Source organism: Zootoca vivipara, chromosome 12 (assembly GCF_965207765.1).
Source record: "Zootoca vivipara chromosome 12, rZooViv2.hap1.1, whole genome shotgun sequence".
Classification (NCBI taxonomy): domain Eukaryota; kingdom Metazoa; phylum Chordata; class Lepidosauria; order Squamata; family Lacertidae; genus Zootoca; species Zootoca vivipara.
Window position 1 is genome coordinate 24,807,101 of NC_142595.1, and position 26,704 is coordinate 24,833,804.

General features: G+C 46.1%; 1 protein-coding gene across 2 annotated transcripts in view; it reads right to left on the reverse strand.

Moving 5' to 3' along the window:
* Positions 1–4,011: 4,011 nt before the first annotated feature.
* The window catches only part of RAPGEFL1 (Rap guanine nucleotide exchange factor like 1), a 53,471-nt gene continuing 30,778 nt past the window's right edge, over positions 4,012–26,704 (reverse strand). The window contains exons 8-15 of one of the 2 annotated variants that reach the window (XM_035137043.3): positions 26,370–26,492; positions 24,660–24,838; positions 20,337–20,427; positions 15,686–15,736; positions 13,878–13,965; positions 12,516–12,580; positions 6,541–6,595; positions 4,012–4,280 (exon numbers count right to left, since the gene is read on the reverse strand). In XM_035137043.3, coding sequence (XP_034992934.2) covers positions 4,156–4,280; positions 6,541–6,595; positions 12,516–12,580; positions 13,878–13,965; positions 15,686–15,736; positions 20,337–20,427; positions 24,660–24,838; positions 26,370–26,492 — 777 coding nt within the window. In that variant the 3' untranslated portion in view covers positions 4,012–4,155. Of the gene's footprint in view, positions 4,281–6,540; positions 6,596–9,421; positions 9,810–12,515; positions 12,581–13,877; positions 13,966–15,685; positions 15,737–20,336; positions 20,428–24,659; positions 24,839–26,369; positions 26,493–26,704 lie in introns of those variants that run through there. The other variant, XM_088656095.1, reaches the window with a different exon arrangement.

Here is a 26,704-nt window from a genome sequence, read left to right on the forward strand (position 1 = left end):
CCACGCAGGAGAGCAAGAAGAACTCCATTTTGTATATTCAATTCTAAATCTCTCTGCCTCTGATAGAAAGCAAACAGGCACAGCATGTTTGCACATCTAATGCAAAGATCTAACCACACACAGCACTTCTAAGAAATTCTAGCATAAACCACAAGAGCAAGAGGATGCAGCCCACCGCAAATTCTAAGTAGAGCACAACCACAATTGTGCCTGTAAAATTCCACATAGACACGTGTATGAAAGTACCAGGTACATAACGCCACTTAGTGGAGTTAGGTAAATGACTTTGCATCTTGGGGTGCTCTCTCTTGATTGGTTGATGAAGTACTGCAGAAAGGCTGGCCTTCACTCTGTCAAAAAGGTATAAAAGCACTCTGTGTATGCCCATGGGTCGGGCAGAATGAGAAACTCACATTTCATATGAAGAAGTCACAATATTGCTGCCAACTTACTGCATTCCAGTGAATTTTGCATTTTAAACTACTCATTTTTATTGTATCTGGGTTTTTTTAGATTGCATCCCTTGTGTACAGAGCCACGTACATTGATGACACTATATAAAATAATTTTACATAATAATCTGTACAAAAGACAACCACTGATTCTATTTTTCACAATTATTTATTTCCACCATTGGCTTCTCACCCAAGTGCTGCAGTACCAAAACAATAACAACAATAATTATTATTAATAATATCAACATCAGCCAGACCTCCCCCCCCCAAAAAAAATACCTAAGCTTCCCCAGAACAACACAATACATCTTACATTCCACCTCGCGGAAGCTTGTAGGGTTATTTGTGTAGGCAAGCGATCCCCTCATTCCAACAGTAGAAAATTCACTGTACAATTGTCCAATGATACAAGGCTCTTCTTTAAAAAATAAATGTACAATTCAAGAGTGTCTTGTTAAAAATATATATAAATATATACACATCCTCGCATTAGGACCTGAAACTCTCACCGGGAGAGAGAAAAAGAAATATAGACAAAAGCGAGAGACCCTGAAATGAAAAGTCCCTGAACAGAAAGCCACTAGATCAGGTATGGGGAACCTGGTGCCATCCTGATGTTGCTGGAACCCCATCAGCCCCAGCCAACATGGCCAGCAACAATGATATAGGAGATGAAATTCAGAAACATCTGGATTGCCACAGGTTCCTCACCCCTGTGAAAGAGGCAACAACCCACCCACCCCAAGACACACAAATAAAAACAACCCTTATCAAAGAGAAGGGAGGAGGTCAGCAAAGAGAAAAGCCATTTTTAAAAAGTCAACAACAACGAGATAAATTCTTTACAACACCTGCTCTTTGATATCAATTTTTGACCTAATATTAAAGCTGTTAGAAACATGGTAGGGAAAGCAGCAGTCCATTTCTAAAAAAGAGAAGCAGGTGCCTTTCTCTTTTGACCCTGAAATCCCTGCCCCCTAATCAAGAAATGTGTGGGAATGGGCTGTGGTTATTCAGTAGTGTGGACAATGCACTCTGGACTGGCTCAGAGGCATTCTTATTATTACTTCACATTTCCAGGATTGGATCATGGCACTGGAAACAAATTCCAGGGGGAACACACAGCTTCTGGGACGTAGCCCTGAGATATGATTCTTCCATGCAAAAATTAGAGGACTGGGCAAGACCAAGAGTTTTTCCTTTGTATCACAGAGGTTCCCTAAGCTCAAAGCAACTTTTTAGAGATCTCCAAGTATAACGAAGATAAATAATTCACCTGTGTTTCTTGAAAGATGCTAGGAGGTTCAGTACTTTTGCAAGATAGCAGGACTATGCCACTGCAACCCACTGCTGACCCTCATAATCAACTGTAGGGTGGATTACAAATTCTCTATGTGGGAAGGGCTGGCCTATATGTGTGTTTGGCAATTTGTGTCACAGAAAGTTGGTTAAAACCTATTGGGAGGGTCCACTAAATTCTATCCAGTTGTCCCAGATTAAATAATCCAAAATAAACAGTATCTCTGGTTCTGATCTCACAATTACCAGCATGGATTAAATTCAACACTTTTGAGAATTGAAGTCTTTTCTTGAGGTCACTTGACCTTATTTGTACAGTACACTTCAAATCAACTTTTTGTTCACACAATTGGAGGGGGAGTACAGAAAAAGATCATTCCCTCTTCCAACATGCTGTTTCCATCAAAGTTTATGGAAATCTTCCCCAGTCTTGTATTAATCTCGATAGTTTATTCCAGATTAACGTGAAGATAGATTGAAATCGACACATTGCATCCTTTAAAGGCACTTTGGAGAAGTGAGAACAAAAATTGTTTTATCACTGTGTAACCATCAAAACTCTGTGAATAACAAGGGACAATGTAGTTAAGTGTTATTGTGAACATCCCTGTGATTTTATAGAGAGGGGAAACCCCACTATCCTATCCTGAGATGGAAATCTCCCTGCCTCTCCGAGGCTCTTCCAAGTTACTGAAAGACACATCCCAGGACTCAAGAGTGACCTATATCTAGAGCCCAATTCAAGAGGAAGAGACAAAAAACATTCGGACAGCAGCCAAAACCAGAAACTGTGTATATCTAGACTACAATTAAAAACTGTCATGGCTTCCCACAAAGAATCCTGGGAATTGTAGTTTGGGGAAAGTGACGAGGATTCTTTGTTAAGGCAAATCTTTACCCCTATGTCCCTGTCAGAGAACTGCAGTACTGTGGGGGCCTGAAATGACTTTTAGGCCAGTTCAGTTTGTAGTGAGCTCAAGGCGGTGGTTCTCCCCTCCCCATTTTAGCCTCACAACAAACAGCCCTGTGAGGTAGGTTAGGCTGAGAGACAGTAACTGACCCAAAGTCACTGAGTGAGCCTGAGTGGAAATTCGAACCCTGGCCTCCCACACTCTAACTATTACACAGCACTGGCTTTGCCTCAATAAGGAACTACGAGTATGACAGCCTTATAATTTCAGTGCCTGTTTTAAGTTCCTGTAGCTCAGATCCCAAAGAACGGAAATCGTTGAATACTGTCTTATCCGTCAGAGCCAATCAAAACTGAATTTTAAGAATACCTGGGGAAAATATTTTCCCACTTCAGTTTACCTGGACTAGCTTTTAAAAAACAAAGCAACGTTCTGTGAGAACAGAACCATAAAAATACTTTTGAGAGTCCCCTGTGAATTATTCTTAATAATAATAATAGTTTCCACATCAAACCTTTCTAACACAGAAATAAAAATGCCCACTGATAATAGTGTAGAAATAGGAGAAATGAAAGGTAGAAAATTTTCATTTCTTGACGTTTCTGCACACACTGCCTCTGGCAACTCTACTACGTCCGACTCATGACACCGGAAGCTTATTTTTCTGATTCATAAACTGTTCGTTTTCAAGGACTTATTCGATTACAGTTATAGTGGGGAGGGAAACTGCCGGAAAGGGCATTGGCCGCTAGTGTGAGTTGTCCCACAAGCAAGTCAAGATATCCTGCTTTGTCTTGACCTCCACAAAACACTGTTCCATCTCCTCGGGCCATTTTGGGTTCAGTCCTCCAAACCGCTCTACACTCTGCCGTGAAGCGAAGTGAGATAGTCACCTCAGGCAACCAATTTGGAGTGCCATTCCAGGTGGCAGAGAGGGAAACGGACAGATGGGGGGATAAGGGTCCCCAAATACTCCCTGGGAGATTCTTCTGCGCAAGTCCCACTCACGGGATGCTCTGGCGGAGTCTCCCTTCCCTTAAATGAAGCTTGCACAGGAGACCAAGAGAGCTCTGCCAATAGGCAAAGGCAATAGATTTGGGGGCACGTTTAAAAGAGCAGCACATTTTTCGGTTACTTAAATAGTTGTTTGCTTTTTTTACTGCTGGGGAAGAGGCGAGGGGACAGGAAGGTGCTAGTTAGATTTTCAATCTCTGGCATCAAAATTATCTCAGGGCCAGCCCTGGCAGGAGAACTCTGCAGCGAATTGTGCCCCAAGCTCAAACCGTAGGAAGGCAAGGTGCCGTTTTGATTTTGCACCCCAGTCACCAGGATTTCTTGGACGGGACACCCCCACCAAGCTTAGCCATCCCTGCTCTCCTCTCCAACAGGGTCAGACCCTAAGGAGGAACCCCTGTACATCCAAAAAGTGCTCGAGTATTGCGCAGAGTAAACATTCTTTGCTAGTGACGCCTGCCCTGTGGGCAGCTGCCTCATTGGCTGTTTGACTCCAGCTTGTGAGAGAGCTCAAAGAGCAGGTTCTGATTGTCAATAACTTGGAACTGCCGGACGTAAGCTTTCGTCTGCAGCTGTTGGGGAGATGACTCCATTTCCAGGCCTGGGGGAGGAACGAGAAGACAGTCATTCGGGAAGAGACACCATTCTCAGCTAAACACAACCATCATGCCTAGCATAAGCAGATACTCTAAAGCAGGAATGGAGAACTGATATTCCGCCAGATAGTATTGCATTCAATCTCCCAACATTCTCACACAGGGACCTTAAGAGCTGTAGTCCAATACACAGAGGGCCACAGAATCCCCATCTGTTCCTTAAGGAGTCCAGCATTAGCCGCACCTGATAAGATCTTGCTGTCCCGAATTATTTCATATTGAAGGCAGGGGAATGAATGTGTGTCCCACGTAAAATTCCCCTCCACACCCAAGACCTGTGGATCAGAAGACTCATGTCTGACTCTCTCTGACATGATAGTTTTGTAACATGAAATGAGAATATGATGGGAGCATTTGCACACGATTCCCATGCCTGAAGAATGAAATGGTACCACCCAGCAATAGATACTGGTACCTCGGGTATGGACTTCTGCTCATTTGTTTGACGCTCGTATCCTGAGGATTTTGACACTCAAAACACAGCTGGCCAGACAAACCCAGGGTGATGTGTATTTTGGCAAATCTACAGCATTGCTCAAGTATGGAACTGAGTGTGGGGTGCAGAATCTTAAGGAAATCTGCAACTCATATTTAAAGTGAAAGCAAGTTTCTTCAAAGTTGCAAAGACGGACTTAAAACGTGATATATGGGCATCGATGCCAAATGAAATCTCGTGACAACTTCGCCAACCCCCAAAATCTCCTCATCTCTGTTGTTGTTTGTAAGCACCTGGGATTAGTTCAGTTGGTAGAACATGAGAGTCTTATTCTCAGGGTTGTGGGTTCGAGTCCCAAGTTGGGCTAAAAGATTCCTGCATTGCAGGGGGTTGAGCTAGATGATCCTCATGGGTACCTTCCAACTCTACAATTCTGTGATTCCGCAATTCTGCTTTAAGTAGACTGTAAGTTCTCTGGGGAAAAGACCATGCTTCTTCTATGTTCTCTACAGCAGCATTTTCCAACTTGTGGCTTGTGACCCGCAAATGGTTCACAAAGCCTGTGTGAGTGGGAGCTTCATAGTTGACCCTAAGTAATTATTGTTTTTGATTTTTAACAAGTATGATGAATACCTTGTGCAATTTTTTGTTTTGTTGGCTTATTACAATACTGTACTGCGTTGATGCTTGTAACTGAACATCAGAAAGGCTAAAATTTTTACACCTTAACACTTGGGAACTGCTTACTGGCAGCTGGTGGCAGAGCCAATTACAGTTTACAGGGAGCTGTTTTGAGTGACTATTACAACTCACCTTTGATGCCATTTGAGTAATAATAACTACTCAAAGCAACTCCCTCTATGAGAACTTTATGGTGAGCTATCCCCAGATCTGCTGCCAGGGTTAGTTAATAGTCAAGCCAAGTGTGATTCGAGATTTGGTTAGCAAAAATAAGAAATACAGTTGTACCTTGGTTTTCGAACAGCTTACTTCTCGAATGTTTTGGCTCCCAAACACCGCAAACCCGGAAGTGACTGTTCTGGTTCGCAAACTATTTTTGGAAGCCGAACGTCCGGTGGGGCTTCTGCAGCTTCCAACTGGCTGCAGGAGCTTCCTGCAGCCAACCAGAAGCTGCGCTTTGGTTTCCGGACGTTTCGGAAGTCAAACGGACTTTCGGAACGGATTCCATTCGACTTCCAAGGTACGACTGTAACACCTTTATCCTATGTGTCCATAATGATCTGGGATGATGTCTGAGAACCAACAGAACGACTCAGTGGCAAAAGGCAAGCTCACCACCCCACCCCCACAACAGTTGCTAAAATGGGTTTTATTATGAACAAAACTATCACAAATATCCATAGTTGGACATATCAGTTGGACCAATCTGATGGTTGGTGTTCTTATTCCCATAAACATAACTGTGAATAACTTTTAAAGTACTGCACATATTTCAACAGATTGGACAATCAACACATTGATTAATTTTTTTGCTTAGATGCCTCAAGTAAGGGTTATGAAATAGGCAAACTCGCAGTTATAATGCAGAAAACTGACAGCTCCTGGAGACCTATTCATGTGACAATAAAACAATGGATCACCATACCAAGTGAATTTGGTCTTGTGGGTTGCCATACCAAACAGGCAGGCTAGTACTGCTCTGCAGCACCTAGCATGCTGCTGGTACTGAACACCTGTCAAAAAAGAGTAGCAGTGAAGTAATTGCATTGGCTTCCCTTCGCATCCTTAGTGGGGGCATGGATACTCACAGAGGGGCCGGCTCCGGCACTTCCTGATTGTCCGAACTTTCTCTGCCACTGAGTGCTGCATAAGAGAGGAGGAGAGAGAGAGATGCTTCATTGTCCCAGGGCACCAGACCTTCAAATCTGCAGCTGGGAATCCCATTCTGCAAGAACCTTGGTGTTACTGTAGCTAAGATCTAAAACAGAGAGCAGCAGTGCTGTGCAGTGGCTAGAGTGTTGGACTAGGAGCTGGGAGACTAGAGTTCAATTCCCTGCTCACTGGGTGACCTTGGGCCAGTCATTTTATCTCAGCCTAACCTACTGCGCTGGGTGGTTGTAAGGATTAAAGGGGAAGGGGAAGAACCATGTTCACATACCACCTTGAGCTAAATATAAATGTCATAAATGAACAAATGACCTGGCACTGCTTTACATCTTCCATCAATATTTACCATCTGTTCAGTAACACCACGGAGAAAATGCTAGATTTCACAGCCACAGAAGCACCTAGTATGTGAGTTGGACAGGAGAAAAAAATGGATGTGTCCAAATGGTCCGTTATAAAAATGTAAGAAGAACATGCTGAGGAGGCTGATTAAAACTTCTACTTGTCGAGAGTTTGGATTTAGGGGACTGGATAGCTCTGGGCCACTTTGCATGACTAACAAAACCAGAGAATAAAGGTGGAAAAACTGAATAGATTCTGCAAATTAAGAAAATGCACATCTTTTGCTCTGAATTTGCAGAATTTATACAGGTCACAGAGTTTAGCTTTCCCGGGTGAAATGTAAAACATAATTTTCATGGAATACACAGGAATAACTCTCAGTAGGGGAGAGTTAGTATAATAAGGAAATTGCTTTTTTTAAATATACTGAAGGGTATATAATTTCAATTATTCATTTGCATTAATCGGCCTGTAGTTTCCAATAGGATAGGGATTTCAGTGAATGAAATAAATCACACTTTGTTATTAATATGCATTAACTGCCTCAAAATTGTACTGTGTTAGCGGTCAGCAAATAGAGGCCCGAAGGGCAGATCTGGCCCCCTGAATAGTAGCAGTAGAACTGCTGCCACCCAAAAGCAAAGAGAGGAGAAAGAGGTGGTTCTGGAAAAAAGAACCTGTTGGCAGTCTACTTTTGAGGATGGCCTATCTTTTCCTCAAAGCACAGCTGTTGTAAAATTAGTTGCTGGCCAGAAAACTTGAATCTCTGCACAGTTATTTTTATATGCATAAGGGCTTTGAGAGACGAAGGCTTTTCAGCAGACTAAAGAAAATGCCTTTACAGTTCTGCACCAGTAGAGGGAGCCTAACACCACCCCATTTAAGTGGTTCAGAGAAAAACTCTCCACTGGGCAGAGGTTTTATGCCGATATTATTTTCCATCAAGCTATTTGAAATTGTGCCTGCTGGATATATTGCTCCTTTTGCCACCAGATTCCAAGGAGTAAATTTAATAAGTCTGAAAAAAAGAAGACACTCCTAACTTGTTGTTTAGAATGGGGGAAGACGGGGAGAAACCTTTCAAAAGGTGGGGGAAGGTGAGAAAAACCAAGACACTACCCTCACTCATTGCACCACTTCAGGGGTACAGAAGATGTAGCCCTCCAGGTGTTTCCAGACTACAACACCCATTACTACTGGCCATGCTACTTGGGGCTGATGGGAGTTGTAGTTCAACAACATCTGCAGGGCCACAGGTTCCCTACCCCTGGTCCAGTGTGTGTGAAGAAAACCAAAAACATTTTAAATGGGGTGTGGGGGTGTGAACCACATTTTACTTTTGTATTCTGAAGCCGATTCATTTAATTGCTGTGATTTTCTACAACACCCAGTGGTTAAAGCAGTGATTTGTTTGTGTTTTTTTTAAAACCTCTCTTGCAACAGGGTCCTCAGAAGCTGGTCAGGGGGTTCCTCAATGGGGAGATCAGTGGACAAGCTTTGCTGAAAGACTGTCTCACTCACCTACCCCAAGCAATCCCTACAATGTGCAGAAGAGAATTGGATGGTGCTCTCAGAGTTCTTGAGGGAGGCGGACGTGGAGATGCCTCACCACCAAATAAAGAAAACCAATTAATGCCAAAATGGGCTTCTAAGCTATTTACTAAGTACAAAAACCAGTTAGACGTGCATAATCAAAACACACAATAAAACAATCCCATTAAAACAACACATTAATTAAAGCAGGAGGCTCGGGTACAGAGATCAAGAGAATGCCTATGTAAACAGGCACTGCCTAACCACCCACCCACCCCAACCCAATCACGGGCTTTTCTCCCTCTGCTGCTTCTCCTGCTAGGTGAGAGCCAGCACCTGGCTTGCTGTAAAAAGACCGTGCTGTTATGCACTGCTTCTGACCTGTACCAATGGCTCCTTTCTGTAGAACTTTGCAACCAGCAAGTTTCTGCTCCTGGCAGCTGAGAGCATTATTCACGGAGGACAACTAATGTTGTCATAGCTGATCTCCTTACAGAAATATGTAACTTGTCCCAAAGATCAGTCTTGCTGCACAGGGCCTGGAAAACCGGCCAATCCTTTTGAAAAACACACTGAGCAGGAATCTGGGAAATTACAGGCCTGCCTGCCTAATGTCTGCTCCAGGAAAACTGCTGGAAAGCATAATTAATTAAGCATATCTACTTATCTTCTGTGTTATATTCATGCAGTACACACAACTGTAAAAGAAGTTAGGAGAGGGAAAAGAGGACTGCATTTCCTCTGCAACAAATATGACTATTTATGGTTGGTAAAATATTATTTTTCTCCTGAGAGATGTCTTCCTCAGTGCACACGCATATATATTGCTGGGATTAACTGGCCGTGTTTCCATGTTTCAGCTGCTAAGATATACTGAGGAGGGTAGGTTTGGCTGTGATCCCTCCAGTACTGAAAGGGCATAAGGGGTTTGCATACCCACAAAGTCAGCCTTCTATATTTCTGCATCACATATTTTACAGGTTGAGCCTTGGTACAGAAAATCAGGTTCCCAACTTAACTCCAGTGAAACCCTGATTTAAATGAAGCCCCACTTCTGGCTATCAAATGCTGGGGGTTAACCAGGAGTAGATACAGTGGTACCTCGACTTACGAAGGCGATTCGTTCCGCGGCGCTCTTCATAAGTTGAAACCTTCGGGTGTCGAAGCGTCCATTTTGCGCGATTTTGCGCTTCTGCGTAGGCGCAGAACGCGTGCGGGGCAAAAATACTTCCGGGTTTGCCGACTTCGTAAGTCGAAACCTTCGTAAGTCAAGGCATTCGTAAGTCAAGGTACCACTGTATGGTCTGTTAACAGTCTAAGGCACAAGTTTGACTCAGTTAGTTGTTTGAAGACAGAATGCTGTGCTTAGGGGAATTACTTAGGTGCAACAGCCAAAGTAACTATGTTCTTACGATTCCCCAGCAAAAAGGATTCCTGGAAGCTCTCCAACACATATTTTGAACTACTGAAGACCTACAGTTTTATGATTTACACATCAGGTTTCTAGTTCTCATTGCTCAAGCTATAAGCAAAGTGCCTCTAGCACCCTAAGGACGGAGAGCCATTGCCTTGCATGACTCCCTTATTTCTTTCTTTTTAATCCCTTATCCTCCCACATAGCCTCTCTGTTCCTTCTTCCTAAAGAATTCCTTGCTGCTTCTCCCATATTCACTATCCAGTTTCTTCCCCCTACCAGAAAAACCCCACCTATTTAAAAACACACACGAAAAAAACAGGTTCAAAGAAAAAGTAGATAAATTGTCACATTTTGTAAAATAAGCACTTTTGTAGAAATACAGTACCCTTGTTTGGAATACATTAATAATTATATGACTTTTTTTTTAATTGGAGGATATGAACATTCAGCACAGGAATAATTCTGTGTTCTGCACAGTGTGGGGGTGGGAAGGAAATTAGAGCTCAGCTGACACTGACGTAGCCTCATCCCTCCCCCCCACCCCCAATCCCCTCCTCCCTAGAGGCCAGGAGAATCTGGGCCAACTCCAGCATTGATCTCACATACGCACACACATGCACAGACGCACACTCGTCTCTTGACACTCGTCTCTTGACAAGGAGAGCTGGAGGAGCTTCTGTGAAGCCATCGCCATGGCAACCCGACTGTCCCACTGGGCTAGAAACCATACAGAGGACCAACCAACCGCTAGTTAATCCCCACCACCACCACTGCGGGGGGGGGGAGGGGGAGATGGCAGTGGGGGTGGGGTGAGAGAGACCACCTGAGCAGCTCGGAGATCCTCACAAGGTCACGCTGCATTTGCCCAGCAGAGCTCAATGCTAAAGCCTGCCATGCCATTTCTCCCATACACGCAGCAGGGACAAAATTCATGCTAAAGATCTGGGTGAGCAGCTTGAGAAGGAAAGGGGTGGTGAATGGGCGAAAGGGGCAACAGGAGGAGGAGGAGGGCCACAGTCTCCTACAAATCGCATCAGTTTCCCCTGAAGGATGGGGAGGGAGAGGAAGGCCTCCGGACACACAGCTAAAACACAAAAGGCTCCTCCTGATTGATTTGGGGGTTTCTTTTCTTTTTAAAAAATTTCTGCAACATGCCATTGGTGCAACCACAGTGCATGAGCGGTGCATTCGTCCTGGGCTGTCTGCAAATTGCTCCATTTCACAAGCAGCTTGGCATTGCTTCTCCAGGGCCGTCATCCAGAGGGGAACTTCTGCACTATAAGCGTGGCAAAAGTGGAGCCAAACACATACCCCAGAGCCCAGCAGGAAATCTGGCACCAACTCAAAACTAAAGGAGGTAGCATATAAATGCAACTTACTAGAACCTAGGAGGCTGACTTATATTGGTCCATCTAGCTCAGTACTGTCTGCACTGACTGGCAGCGGCCCTTCAGAATCTCAGGTGGGGTTATCCTCCAGCCCTTCCTGTATTTGCTGGGTACAGTATTGAACCTGGGACCTCTCTGCATGCAAGACAAGATGTTCTACAGCAGGCATCCCCAAACTTCGGCCCTCCAGATGTTTTGGACTACAATTCCCATCTTCCCCAACCACTGGTCCTGTTAGCTAGGGATCATGGGAGTTGTAGGCCAAAACATCCGGAGGGCCGCAGTTTGGGGATGCCTGTTCTACGGAGAGGAGAGGCCATCTTTCCCTGCTACCATTAAAACAAGGGTGGGGAAACCTTTCCATTCTAAAGGCCACATTTTCCTCCATGGGCAACCATGCCAGTGGTGGTGAGTGGGGCCCCGGGGCTAAAGGGGGTGGAACCACAGACATAACTCTTAGCTTTGTAGAGCCTGCAACATTCCAGCTGTGCAAAAGCCAGAGGTTTCTGGTTTCTATGCAGACAAACACACACCTTGTCTTGCCAAGCCAACAACATTATCACAGCTCAAGGACTCATATCAGGAGGGCATGGGACAGGAAAAGGGAAGGGTGTGGGTGTGGCCTTGGGGGAGAGGAGGGTGGCTGGGGGGAAACCCCAGAGGTCAGGTAAAAAAGGCTGGGTGGGGGGTCAAATCTGACCCCTGAGCCTGAGGCTCAGGCAGTATTATTGGCAGTATTATTCAATACTATCACCAGGGTGATGAAAGGGTCTCTGCAAGACAGACAGACAGACAATTCTTTACAACACCTCCTATCTTCAATTGCCTTCAATTTCTGTATCCCCCCCCCCTATCTGAAAATAAACATCTGCAGCTGCCCTCAGGAGTGTCTCTGGGGATGAACATCTCATTTCTGCAACAGGTAGTCAGCCCTGTTCCAGCTTATTGCCGTCCCGATTTCTGCAATTGTTGCAGCACTTTTAAATACTGCCCAATCCTTTATCATACGGATATGTAACTGCTTTCCTATTTAACTTCACAGCCTTCTGCTTTGGGGTACAGATTGTCTCATGCAACAGGTTGGAATAGATGGCTTTTGGATTCCTCCCGGTTCTCTGGTTATTATTCCCATTGTAGAGATTAAGTCATTGTGCACGGCACTGAAGACAGAAGAACATGCAGGGGCAAAAGACTTGGAGGGGAGGGATGTTCTTACCAGCTTCTCTACATTGACTAGTCCGTCCAACAAGGTTTTGCTAGCTTCATGCAAAAATGTCAGATCTGAGAGTTAGAAGGGGGGAAAAGAAGAGGAAATGTTTATGAGAGGAGAGAGGAGGAGCGGTAGCCTGGCAACAGTTAAATTCTAATTTTTAAAAGGTACCTGGTTGTAACTATGGCCTGGAAGCGCTTCCCTCCAAGCCCAGGCGCCCAGGATGGTTTGTGGCAATTAAATAATGAGAGAAAGGGGAACTCTGCACATGCTCTTATGACAGCGGCTGTATACAGTGTAGGGAGGGCTTACAAACTGCAAGGACTCATGTGACAGGGGAGGTGAAGTGTTTGAAACACACCATGTGTGCACTTGCACGCACTCACGATCCCATTCAGTGATGGCTGTTTAAAAACTCATCACAACACAAACCCCAAATCTATCTTTCCCATAGGAGTGAACAGAAAACATTCATGTATAGGGAGGAAAGAGAGCATACACTCGCGCATCACCTCTGGCGTGTGAGTCAGACATGGTCACCCCTTTCATTGGGAATCGAGCCTGGCTCTATTTTGCCCTTTCATCTTCTTAGACTGGTTCAGGATTCTCTTTCTTGGTCACACTTCAGTGTGACGGAACATTGCAAGCGAGTCTTTCCTGCAGAGGTACATTATATCTTGCTAGAGTGGTGCATGCTCTAGTTAACTCCCACTTGGACTACTGCAATGCGCTCTACATGGGGCTACCTTTGAAGGTGACCCGGAAACTACAACTAATCCAGAATGCGGCAGCTAGGCTGGTGATTGAGGGCGGCCGCCGAGACCATATAACACCGGTCCTGAAAGACCTACATTGGCTCCCAATACGTTTCTGAGCACAATTCAAAGTGTTGGTGTTGACCTTTAAAGCCCTAAACGGCCTCGGCCCAGTTTAGCTGAAGGAGCGCCTCCTACCCCATCGTTCTTCCCGGACACTGAGGTCCAGCAGCGAGGGCCTTCTGGCGGTTCCCTCACTGTGAGAAGCAAAGCTACAGGGAACCAGGCAGAGGGCCTTCTCGGTAGTGGCACCAACCTGTGGAACGCCCTCCCATCAGATGTCAAAGAGATAAATAACTTCCTGACAGAAGACATCTGAAGGCAGCCCTGTTCAGGAAAGTTTTTAATGTGTGACATTTTAATGTATTTTAAATTTTTGTTGGAAGCCGCCCAGAGTGGCTGGAGAAACCCAGCCAGATTTTTTCAAATAATAAATTATTATTATTATTATTATTATTATTATTATTGCCCCTAGTTCAAATTAAGCCCCGACTACCATAGGATAGCCAAGACAAAGCTTTCTACACGCCCCCCTCCCCAGGGTGTCACTCACCTTTTAGGATGAGGGGAACGAAGGGGATCATGGGGGGCTTCATTCTCGAGAGGACTTCTCTGTAGCTTTTATGATTCCTGCAGGGGTCCTGCAAGGCGAAAGAGAGAGAAAAAGATGCTGTTGCTTCTCGGCTGGAGGAAGACACAGAAAAACAGAAGTACAGCTGGGGCCACAATACCAAAAAATTAACACTGTTAAGTTCAGATAACTGAGATGCATCTAGATTTGGGACTTCTTAAAGTATTATTTTTTAAATATGAAGAAAGTCTGGACTAGAAACACCGGGCTTTAAAATAAAAAAGGATGGTGAGAAAAGGAAACTCGGGGGGGAAAGGAGAAGGGAATGGTCACAATCTTTGTTTTATCTGTGACCCCTGATGATGAAAACCCATCTCCCTGACTAGTTAATTTATCAAGGCAGTGATTTCAAATCTCCCTACCAGCAGAGAACTCTTTTCACACTAACTTGCATGCTGTGGAACCAATACAAGGTTGGCAGAGCATGCAAGGTCATGTTTGGGGGACACTCACTTCAGTTGCGCTAGGCCTCTTGGGCTTCGCTCACTGCCCTACCTCAGAGATGAGGAAGCTGGACTCACACTAGGCAACTCTCCACTGGCCACGATGGCTGAAGCGGATGGGAGTTTTAGTCCAACAACGTCTGAAGAGCCACAGGTTCCCTGCTCTCGCTGCATTTGTACTGAGACTGTAACCTAGAACAAACCTAGAAATCTTCCGCAACTGCATGTTGTGCAGGAGAAGATCAGAAGTAGTGGGCCTATCTTTTAGGGAATTTCTCTACTGTCCCCAATCTTCTCCATAAGGAGTTCCAGTGAGCTTCCAAAGAGCCCCAGTTTGGAAACTGCTGCATTAAGGAAGCAGAAAAGTTATTTTCTGCTAGAGGATAGCAGTAGGTTGATAGGTCATTTCACACCACAGATCTGAGATCATCGAAGGGCAAAAGACCCATGCCTTATCCTGATAGTTGGGGATGGAATAGCAATACAACTTTGTATTTACATAGTATATTTCCTAACTGGATCAAAAATGCTAGAGGTATCTCAGTGATTGTTATCACAATCCTGAAATATAAATATTATATAAAATAAGGCCTCTTTATTTAGCATTTGCTTGCACAAAGCTGACAAGGTTGTTAGACTATGTCTGATCTTGATTCAACATTCTTTCTGATTTGTTTACAGGGTAGTTAAATAGGGTTGCCCTACGTCTGGAATTTCCTGGACATAGCCGGGATTCGGCCATCGGAAACAGTGTCCAGGAAAATCTGGACGTGTGGCAACCCATGTCGGAAGTGTATATTGTGGTGAATTTCCATAAAACTAGCTCAAAAACTTCAATTTGACACAACTTGTGTGTCTGGATTTTCAGTTTTTGAAATATGGAAACCCTAAGTTACATGACAGTGATCTTTCATCCTGCATCCATCATCACTTGGTTGTGGGATATTTATAGGTCTCCCCGCTAATTATTGGTTAATCTCACATTTTCAATGCATTTCTACATCACTTTCCTAACAGCAAAAGTCTATTGTTATTTTTTTATTAAAAAATGGATTTGTGGAGCTTCTGGAACAGAGAACTTTAATCCACTTCAACTGCACAAACCTAAAGTTCTGGTCCACATGTGACTCATTCCCACAAAACAGTGACAGTCAGGAGGCACCATAAGAGGAGAGATAAGGGTTTGCTTAACGCTAGACAGAAAATAGTTAAAGCAGAGAATATTTAGAGTGTGTGTGGGCCTCTACTTTACTCTAGCTCTAAACAGAGGAAGTGCAAAAGGCTCACCGTTAAGTTCTCAAATTTCCGGAATAGGTTTTTAAATTTCCCTGGAAGCTTCTAGAAAAAAAGCAAATGAAAAAAACTCAGTTCAAAACAGTGACTCGGTAGGTCTTATTTATTTATTAGATTGACAATACTTTCTTTTCCTCCAAGGAGCTAACAGGGGTGTGCAACATCGGGGCAGGCCGTATGAAGGTCCTGAGTTGGGCTAGCTGCAGTGCAGGCTTCAACTCTGGGTCTGAGCTCAAGTCCAAAATTCCAGTTCCAGAATGAGACTGGAAAACCTGCATTCCATGGATCTGGATTGGGGGTAAATAACAAGTCTATGGCCTCAATGTTGCACAGTTATGCCTGGTATTAAGAGCAGTCAGACATGTATGTGATGAATTTACACGGAGAGCATGGGCGTACCCAGGATCAAAACTAGGGGGGGGCAAGGGGAGGGGCCAAGGCACGGAAGGGGAGGGGCCACAAAGTGGGCGGGAACGGCGAACTCGCGCTCCGCCGGGCTGTGCCCCTCCCTAGAAGCAGGGCTGGTGGGTGGAGGCGGAGCCCAGCCCAGCGGAGCGCGAGTTCAGCGTTCCCGCCCGCCGCACCGCGCTCTCTGGTTCCCCGCCGCGCTTGGCCTTGCCTGAGGGCGCGCCAGGGAGCTGGAGGAAGGGTGCGGCGCGGTGCGGCGGGAATGGCGAACTCGCGCTCCGCCGGGCTGTACTCCGCCTCTGCCCACCAGCCCTGCTTCTAGAGTAGGGCAGCTGCCCTAACTTGCCCCGTGGTGGGTACGCCCTTGACGGAGAGTACGGCTATCGATGCCCACTGCAGTCATTGTGGCTATATACTGCCTTCAGTATTAGTTAAGGCACCATGTCTCTGAATGCCACTTGTTGGGGAACACTAGCAGCAGAGGGCTAATTCGCACCTCACTGGCCACTGTGAAAGCAGGATGCAGAACCAGGTAGGCTTTTGGTCTGATCCTGCAAGGCTCATCTTAGGTTCTTATGGAAGGCCTGTCTCCCATTTGCCTCACAGTAACCTCGTTGCATATTTTGGGGAGTGGATGAACCAACCTGGGGAAATGTGCCAAACATGATTTGTCTCATGCAATGAGTCAGCCTAGGTGTTGGTGCTGAACTAACCCCGATGGGCAGCATGTCTGGGAGTACACATGGAATGTGCACATGCAATGTGCAGCGACTTGCCCGACAGCAGGCACTGCCCTCAGCCCTCAAGGGTGTGGCAGGCTCAGTTTAGGGGAAAGGAAACCCAGGACTCCCCGGCACCAAAACATGTTTTGAGCGATTGTGAAATATTTTTTCTCCCAAATCTTTTAACATTTTCCATACTGTATTTCCACTTTAAAAAGCCACCCAAGGGTATACATACATACATTTTTAAGCAACATAAGCACCTGCAGGGGCACTGTCCCCCATGTTATAGAGACCTCAACCAGAAGCCAGGCATTTAGTGTCAATGGTCCCATGTTATGGACCACACTTCCAGCAGAGATGCGACAGGCACCCTCGCTTTTGACTTCCAAGCATCTCTTGAAGACTTTTCTTATGCCAACAGGCCTTTGCAGCTAACTTCTCTTTCTTCTTATTAGCCAGTCACTTTAATGATTATCTGTATTGTTTTGAATAGTTCCTTACGTTTTAATGTTGTATATGTTATGTATAATACTTTATGATACTGAGGTACGGAAATGCTTTTATAAATAAATACGATTAAGTAAGCAATAAACAAACATGACCATAATCCAGAAAAACCTAAGAACTGCCTTTGTGAATCGGATGGTTTTGATGACGTTTGATGATACCTTGGCTTAATATGCCAATATATGACAAATCCCTTATGAATGGGTCTTCTTTTGCCTATATAGCCCCTTTGCACCTCCCTGCAAGTGAGCAAAGACACCACAAACTCTTCCATTAACTACAGTTTCACATTTCACTGAAGCCTGGAAACAGCTTTGGAACAATCCAGGCTATTAAATCTACTTCAAGCCATGGTTTATGATCCTCCAAAGCTGCTGCTGCTGCTGCTGTTATTTGTTTATTTGCAATATTTATGTTTCACCTGTTAATGGAAGTTCACTGGGTGCTTCACAGAGTTTGGGCAAAACGGGAAACTAAAATCAGTGGGGAAATTATTGATTTGTTTGGTGGCTCGTGTAAAAAGGAAGAGAGCAAAAAGGGGGTGTATGTATAGGCAAAAGCACTTGCCTGAAGGAGAAAATAGCATCCTGCCCCAGTTCTGTGTGCAGACACCAACCAGACTGACAGCTGGATTGAATTGACAGGGTGCAAGGCAGGCTGTGTGGCACACCTCACTGCTCCTGCCTACCCCTCTACCCCCAGCAGTTGCCACCAGACACAGCCAGCTCACTCTGCCTAATGACAGGGCCGGCCCTGAGCCAAAAGCTCATTCACACCTCAACTTATTATGCTAAAATATGGTAATCCATCCTTTCCCACTGAGTCCAGTGTTGTGCTTCTAACAGCAGCCTGCTAGCCCGATGCCTCTTGGAGCCCCCAACCAAGCTCTGCAAACGATGTTCCAGAATCACCTGGCATTCAGAAACATTCTGCCCCTATACACGGAGCTCGTGTGACATTCATTTGTCACAGCTATCGGCCTCCAAGTGAACGCTTAAGCTCTTTTGAGTCTCATTGATTTTCATCAGAAAGCAGTTGCCTAACTCTCTCTGAAAGAAATCAACGAGACTTTAAATGTTCTTAGATTTGGCTGGGGCTGCGCCCTCAAAGTGGCATGGTAAATACAGATATTATCCTACAAGCCATCTTAAGTGCTGGCTTTGGCGGTGCAACAGCTACCGGTAAAGACCTAGCCAAACAAGAATATATTCACTTGACACCCAAGCTTAGAAAGCATATTATAATATGGTGACGGGGCCAATCCAACACATTTCCCCGCCTGAGGTAAAGGAGAAAATTGTCCCTTCCCCATTCCATACACAGAAAATGATTGGAGCGGCTGCTGAATCTTGCTTCCACAGGCTTGTCCACATTTGAGGCAATATAACACTTTGTGGCGCGGGTGGTGCTGTGGTCTAAACCACTGAGCCTAGAGCTTGCCGATCAGAAGGTCGGCGGTTCAAATCCCCGCGATGGGGTGAGCTCCCATTGTTCAGTCCCAGCTCCTGCCAACCTAGCAGTTTGAAAGCACGTCAAAATGCAAGTAGATAAATAGGTAGGTACTGCTCCAGTGGGAAGATAAATAGCGTTTCTGTGCGCTGCTCTGGTTCGCCAGAAGCGGCTTAGTCATGCTGGCCACATGACCCGCAAGCTGTCTGCGGACAAATGCTGGCTCTCTCGGCCTATAGAGCGAGATGAGCCCCACAACCCCAGAGTTGTCCGCGACTGGACCTAATGGTCAGGGGTACCTTTACCTTTACCTAACACTTTGTGTTATAGAATTCACTCAGAGAGGCAGCGGTGGCCACCAATTTGGATAGCTTTGAAAGAGGATTAGACAAATTCATGGAAGATAACACTATCAATGGCTACTAGCCTTGAAGGCGATGACCTGCCTCCACAGCTGGAGGCAGCAATGCTTCTTGAATGCCCAGCTATGTTTAGCTGGGATCAGGACCATTTCCCACAGGGGGAGGATCCTGTTGCTTCCAGAAGCCTGACGGCTCCTTGTTTATCTCCCTCCTCAGGGATGATGACCCAGTTTGATGGCAGAGATTATGTGTGAATTTTTAGGGAGGAGCACAAGAAAGGAAAGGAGCGGGAAACCCTTTCATAAAAGTACGTGCACCCACAACTCCTGGCAAACAGGAAAGACGGCAATTGCAAAAGGGCTGGAAATACAGAGAGGAGGAAGGAGTGTGGGTGGATATTAAAGTGTGTGTGTGTGTGTGTGTGTGTGTGTGTGTGTGTTCTGGAAAACTGAACCCAACCAACACATACCAACCTGAGAGCTGTGAGTGTTGCCTTGTTATGATCCACCTTGGCTTCTGAGAATCTATTCTTATTTGGGGTGTTAACATACAGTGTTGCATTTATTCGCTTTTAATTATTTTTTTCTAAAGTATACACAAGAGCATAGCTGCTTCCACAATTAGATCCTTTTAGTGTCTCTGAAGCCTTGCTTTTCCTGCTGGTTCATCTCGAGTTCCCTGGTTTTGCAGAAGTGCTTTTGGTTTTCCAGCGTTTCTGCATTGTTTCTAAGGTGCTTATTATATTACACGTGTTTTATGTTTGTTCATTGCCACAAGGCCCTATTCTTGTCGGATCTCGTAGGATAAAGTCCACAACCTCCCCGCCCCAGCAGCAGCCAGTGGGGAGAGGGCAAATGACGCTGGGGTGGGGCAGGACAGTGATGAGGTTGAGGGCAGAGTAGGTACTGCCCTGACCTTACCAGGGCCCGGCCTCACCCCAACTCTGCCTAGGTAAGCTACAATGACAGCCATGTTAAGAGGACAGCTCCGCCCCACCAAACCAGCTGCTGGTGTTTTAAATAGCCAACAAACCAATGTGTAGATTTTGGGGGTCTGGCTGTAGAAATGGAACTGCTTAGTTGCAGAATCTGGATGGGGTTGGGCAGGATTACACATAGCCCCGCCACCCACCCACCCACCCACCCACCCCCAACATACATACATGAACAAATCAGGCTCCCTGATTCTTCTTACCTCCCAGGTGAGACGCAAACGGCTGACAGGTGCGTTGTTGAGCCCTATAACCACGGCATAGAATGTCAACATGTCCTGGTTCTGTTTACATCTGTGGGGAGGGCGGGGAGAAAGGGGGCAGGTAAGAAGTCAGACACTGATAAAGCTCAAGCTTCCAAAAACCTCTGCTGGGATAACCATTGTTAGCTCTCTAGAACAGCAGCCACTTTGCTCCTACATTCAGCATCCATCACCTAGCATCCTCTGGACAGAAAGCAAATGCAAAACAGTAGCAACCGAATTATGGAGGGTGCAGGAGTGGTTCCCCTTCAGGAAACCCACAAGCCCCAACCCATAGCTCCCACCACCTGTAGCAAAACGGGGCCACTGCAAAAAATAAAAACCAGGAGGCCACAGGGCCTCTCTACAACCCAAGCACTTCTGATTCATAGTATTCAAGACCAGAAAGCTTAACCAAACGCACTTCCAAGTACATGGCTCTGCTCAGCTCCTCACTCCAGCCTCCAGCCTTTCTGGCTTCCTTTCCCCACTCCTCAATACAGAAAGCATGCTGAGAAGGAAGCCAAAGCAACAATACAGCTGTCGTGGGTTGTTAGAGACACTCTGGGTGATGGTGTCAAGGTTGTGACTTCACCAGCCACTTGCGCCCAGGGAGGCAGGGGAGGCGGGAGGCAGCCTGAGCGTGCAGGGGAAAGGCGGACAGGGATTCCCAGCAGCAGCTGAACACAACAAGACCAGAGCAAAGATGGGAAGGAAGGGGAAAGTAGCAGCAATTTTGCCATGCAAAGGCACAGACTTTGGGCATCTGCATACATGAATATTTCAGGGTGAATTCACAGAGCTCGAAGGTGACCAAAAGCTGACTACAGTACGTGGAATATGGAACCACACAGGAAGGTGGTCACCTGTAGCCTCTGCTCACGAAGCCCCACACTATCTCTTCCCTGCATTTGCAGACCATTGGCTATACCGCCTCATGGTTTCTCCCCCATACTAAACTCTTAACCCACCCCCTTTCCCCAGTATCTTCTTTCAGTCTCCCTCTCTCTTTCGTCTGTCTTTCTTCCCTTCCTTTTGGTGGGAAAGAGTGACTAGGAAACGGCTGCCCATAAAGGTTCATACATAACACAAAGCCACAGTGTGCTTAGCTGAAGTATGGCTTGTCCAAATGTTTGAAGTCAATCCAGCAGCCTAATGATGGCTTGTATTTCTGGCTACAAGTCATAATGTGAAGCCATGGTGTGTGGTTGGCTTACAAACCATGAGGTCATTACCATGGCTTGGCATGGCTGACCCCTAACAAACTATGCTTAACTATGGTTTGTTTGGCTACTTCCACCCCACCCCACCTCACCCCCAATACACTCACCAAGCTACAGAGCCACAAGGCAAAAGCAACTGGGAAGCAAGCCAAGCTTTAGAGAAGCAAGGCATGGCTTGTTTGCTTATCTGTGAAATCTGTGGTTTGTTGAACAAGTCATGGGGAAGCAAACCATAGATTAGTGTCCTATGCTAGTGCAGCCAATGTTTTCAAAACACTTGGGAAAGAGCAATGCCATAATCCTGCACTGGAATACAGTTAGAAGAAGAGTCTTGAGATTTATTTATTTTTTTAATCACCAAATGCCACCATGCTCAGATCTGTTTTGACAGGCACCACCCTGAGGCTTTGAGCTTGGGGAAGGAACATGGCTGGGGCCATGTGTACTTTGTGCGAAGCAAACAAACAAGTATTAAAATTCTGAATTCTACAACATGTAAAAATTACATAAATTAAGTACATTTGCACAACTTATTCTGCAATTCCCCTCTATTTTGCAGGGCGCTGAAGCCCCACCCCAATCTTCATCCAGTGAAATTCTTGTTCAGCCCTGTCTCCCACGGATTTCTGACACTGCACTCTGGTAGTCTGACTCAGAATAAGGAAGCTCCTTATAGCCTCTTTGCAAACAATTGCACATCTTAACAAAACATTTCCTTCTCCATGGATTCATTTTCCTCAAAGGTTTCAGATTACAACTTTGCAAACCAAGCCTATGCAAATGAACTTTATGCTTCATTATCAATTCCAAACACAAATTTTGCCCTGCCCTAGTTATAAGCAGTTTGACAGACAAGGGACTTGAGTAATGCTGAGGCATTAACTTTTATGCAGTCGCCTGGAAACGGAATGAAAATGGAGGTTCAATAGGCTACTTAATATAACAGGACAAAGCCAGACCCCCAGATCAATATATTTCTATACCATTTACTCAGAAGTTAAATCCTGTTCAGCAAAAACACCCTACAGCTTTAATTAGAAGCTTCCTTTGTGCAGTTTCTGCTTCCAATTTGCTTTCTCTTGAGTGCAGCCAAGCTATTACTGATTAATTTCCCCTTAATCAATCCATTCCTATGCCTATCTGCTGATAAATAGCAACTAAGTTTATATTTTGGTATGAGCTTCGTTCTGAAGAAGTGTGCATGCACACGAAAGCTCATACCAAAATATAAACTTAGTTGGTCTTTAAGGTGCTACTGAAGGAATTTTTTTATTTTGCTTCGACTCAGACCAACACGGCTACCTACCTGTAACTACTGCTGATAAATAGGTTAATTACAGTCTTATTTTCATGACCATCCTTTGCTTTGTTACAAAAGGTAAGAGAAACTCAGGAATTAACCCACCCACATGAGGAACAGGACAGACTGTGGGGAAATGAAGGGGCAATTCACCAGTGTGCTAAGCAGGAAGTAGTAAGGCAAATGAAGCTAATGCTTCCAGGTGTTAATCAAAGTAAATCCTTTTCAACCCAAGGATTGCACTGATAGCTCCCTAACTCCCTGAGGGCCATGTCCAAGTGGTGGGCATGGCTGCCACACATACAGACAAAGTCATGCACCACAAATGCCAAACATGCATAGCACATCCTCCCCATATAAACACATCCACACTCACCACACAGACACAGTGGCCCTGAGCAAGCCGCCACTACTGCAGTTATGGTGGGATGGGTGGCAAGTTCTGTAGCAAAGCTGAGAAAAGCCGCCACCATGGCTGGCTGGTGGAACACCCTGAAAGCAGGAAGAACCACTCTGATCCTCTCCAGTGTTTCAGCAGCCCTTGGGAAACACTGGAGGAAATTGGAGTGCCTCTTCGCATTCCCAGAGCACTCCAACCTGCTCTCAATGGTGGCCACTTGCTTTCTCACTGCTGCTGCCAAAACCACCTCAGTCATTTGATGCCGCTGCCACTACCAAAACTACGGTGATGACTTGGAAGCAGTGGGTAGATGATTGTGGGTTCAGATAGCTACAATTCTTCTGAGTGGGATTTGACACCTTTTTCTTGGTAGGGCTCCAATGCTTTGAGCAGCAGTGGAATAGGCAAGTGAATTTCCCCCCACTGTTGCCTCTCTGTGCCTGGAAATGCCCCCTGTGATGGCTCTCTGCCTATCATGCAGCCCTTAAAGATACAGGAGCCTCAGATAGAAAAAGGGGGTGGCAAACAGAATTTGAAGGCTTCTTTGAAAGTAACTTACTCTACTGGTGTGTGGGGCACTTTTGCTCAATAAAATATAATAGTCCATTCTTAGGGGAAAGATTTAAGCTGGTAAACCCAACTACATTTAGCCCAAATTACTGCACAGGCAGTGGCGGCCATTGGGGTTGGTGAGGAGGAAGACAGTAGGCAGACTGACAGTAGGCAGCGCCAGAGCCAATAGCAGGCAGAGCCAACTAAGTATAGCGTTGTCCCCACCCTCCTCCCTGCTGAGTTCTACAAGGGCAACACTGGGACTAAGGAAGAAGGTAGGGAAGGCAGGGATTGGTTTAAAGCAGACTGAGGTTGATGACACAGTGCCCCTTTTGCCCTATCAGAACAGCCCCCACTTAGGACAGAACTGAAACTGGCACCCCATGCAAGTAAGGCACACATTCTCTAATACATGCTATGTAGCAGCCACTTAAAGAGACTTCTCAAATTGTGTCTCTTACTGCAAGCTACTTTGTAAACTCGAGGCTGGGTGTGCGATGTGATTCTGTAGGAGTGCAGAAAAGGCGCAGCAGGTGCAGAACCTCAGCTTTAGTAAAGTTCCTAGTCCTTATTATGCTGGAAAATGTGTGACCAGCTCCTGTTCAAATATCAGAAAGCCAAAGGTACACCTGAGCAACATTTCTAGCCTGCATAGCTTCTTACACACCTCCGTAACTTAGTGACACCACCATTAATTGGGGAAAGGGGGGGGGGGAATATTTCAGAACACATTGTGGGAAAGAAGAGAAGCTGTTCAGGTTGTCTCTACTCGGGCCCTGGACAGAAAGAGGTTAAGATGCGGCACTCACACGGCTGCCACCTTGATGAACTTCTTGAGAAGGTGGGCCCGCTTCCCCAGCGACTCGCACAGCAGCACCTCCGTGGCCACCCAGTGCTGAACTTCACTGCAGCGCTGCAGCAGCAGCTCTAGGTTGGCTGTCTCCCGCCGACCACGTTCCCCATGGAATATGTAGTCCACGAATTCCAGCTACAAACAAGGGTGCCAGAGCAGAAGTTAATAGCCTGCGTGCCTGTAGCCCTCCCCAGGCCTGTAGTGAATGGAAAGGACCCCTCGCTCTACACAGCAGGGGTAGCCAATGTGGTGACCCCCCCTCCCCAAAAAATATATTACTGGTCTACAATTTGCATCAGTTTCAGCCAGTACTGCCAGTAGACAAAGGTGACAGGAATTGTAGTTCAGCACCACTGGACAGGGGGACACGTTGAGTGTCCCTGCCTTATAACCACAACACCAGTTATCTAGTTAAAATGAGTGGCTTTATCCTTCAGTCCTTTTCATATATATCAAGGATGGAGAAGGGGCAGAGGGGAGATTACACAGAGGGAACATAAGAATAATAGAATTGAGGACCTAGTTCTCATTGAGATGATCAAACCATGTCTCTGGGCTGCACCACTTCAGAGGGGTGAGGGGCTCCCGTGACTGAACGCTCCTTGCAATGGGGCAGTGGTGGAATTCCTTCCACGTAGAAAGCTAGCGGCCAAGGAGACAGCTATCCCTTTTCCTGACATGCCAATTGTCTCATGAATTGTGCACTTGAGGGCAAACCATGCGATTAACATCCCATGCAGTTTGATCCTTCATCTGCGGCTGCTCTGAATATGAAGGCAGGCCTAATGCTCCACCCCATTAGGGCAGGGATAGGGAACCCCGGGGCCAAAGGCCTCTCTATCTGGCCCTTAGGACTCTTTCCCCAAGCCACACCCATCACCAGCCCTACTCTGCACTTTCCTCAAATGCCTTTGCCTTGTGCGTGGCTGTAAGGAAACACCTCTTTGCTGAACCAAGGTAAGGCTCACAACTGTTGCTCCACCCACTTTTGCCTCTGCCCCGCCCACCATCGTCATGTGACTGCTCCCCACTCCCACCCCTGCTTGAAGGTTGCCCATGAAGGAATGCGGCCCTCATGCTGAAACAAACTCTTCACCCCCTTGAATTAGGGCATCCAGCCTGTAACATTGGCACCTAACCTACCTCTTACCTTCCAAGTCCCGGACTGCAGAATCCGGGACCGGCAACCGTGTGACACCGGAAGTTGCATCGACGTAACTTCCGGTGTCACTTTGCCCTTCTATGGGCACAAAAAATGTCCGCCGCCGGCTTCAAAAGTAGCTTCTACACATGACCGGAAGTGCGTCAACGCGACTTCCGGTGTCGGCGGCGGCCATTTTTTGTGCCCATAGATGGGCGGGCCGACACCGGAAGTTGCGTCGATGCAGTTCCGGTCATGCGTAGAAGCTACTTTTGAAGCCGGCAGGACAAAATAACAGAGAAAAACGGGAGACGAAGTGATACGGGGGACCACCGGGAAAAGGTAAGTAAAAACGGGGGTTTCCTGGGGAAAACGGGGTACTTGGCAGCTATGACCTACCTGCCAATCACTTCTGAAGCACATGCACATCCTTCTTAAATTGCAACATTTTCAGACTTCCTATCTGGCTCCCTCACCCAGGTTCCTCCCTGCTCACCAGCTACGGGGCACATTCGGTTTTGTTACCTCATGGACACAGCGGAACAATTCCCAGTGGAAGGCTGTGAGATGATTCGCCACATCCTCGGCTTCAACCCGGTGGATCTCCGTGTCACCTGGCGACACCTGGATTTCCTCAGGGAGAGGGACCTGAGAGAAAGTCCGAGTTTGTGGAGAGCAGGGAGATAGATTCCAATGTGTGTGTTAGAACCAAGAAAACCTGGAAGGTGTTTTTAGAGCGGGGGGGGGGGGTGTCTTTCTGCCAACTGCAGCTCCCTGATCCCACAGAGGCACAGAAGCTCACGGTGGGGCAGGGGCTGGGAATTGGGGCGGCAGGGAAACCTCTATGATCTTTTTCAGTG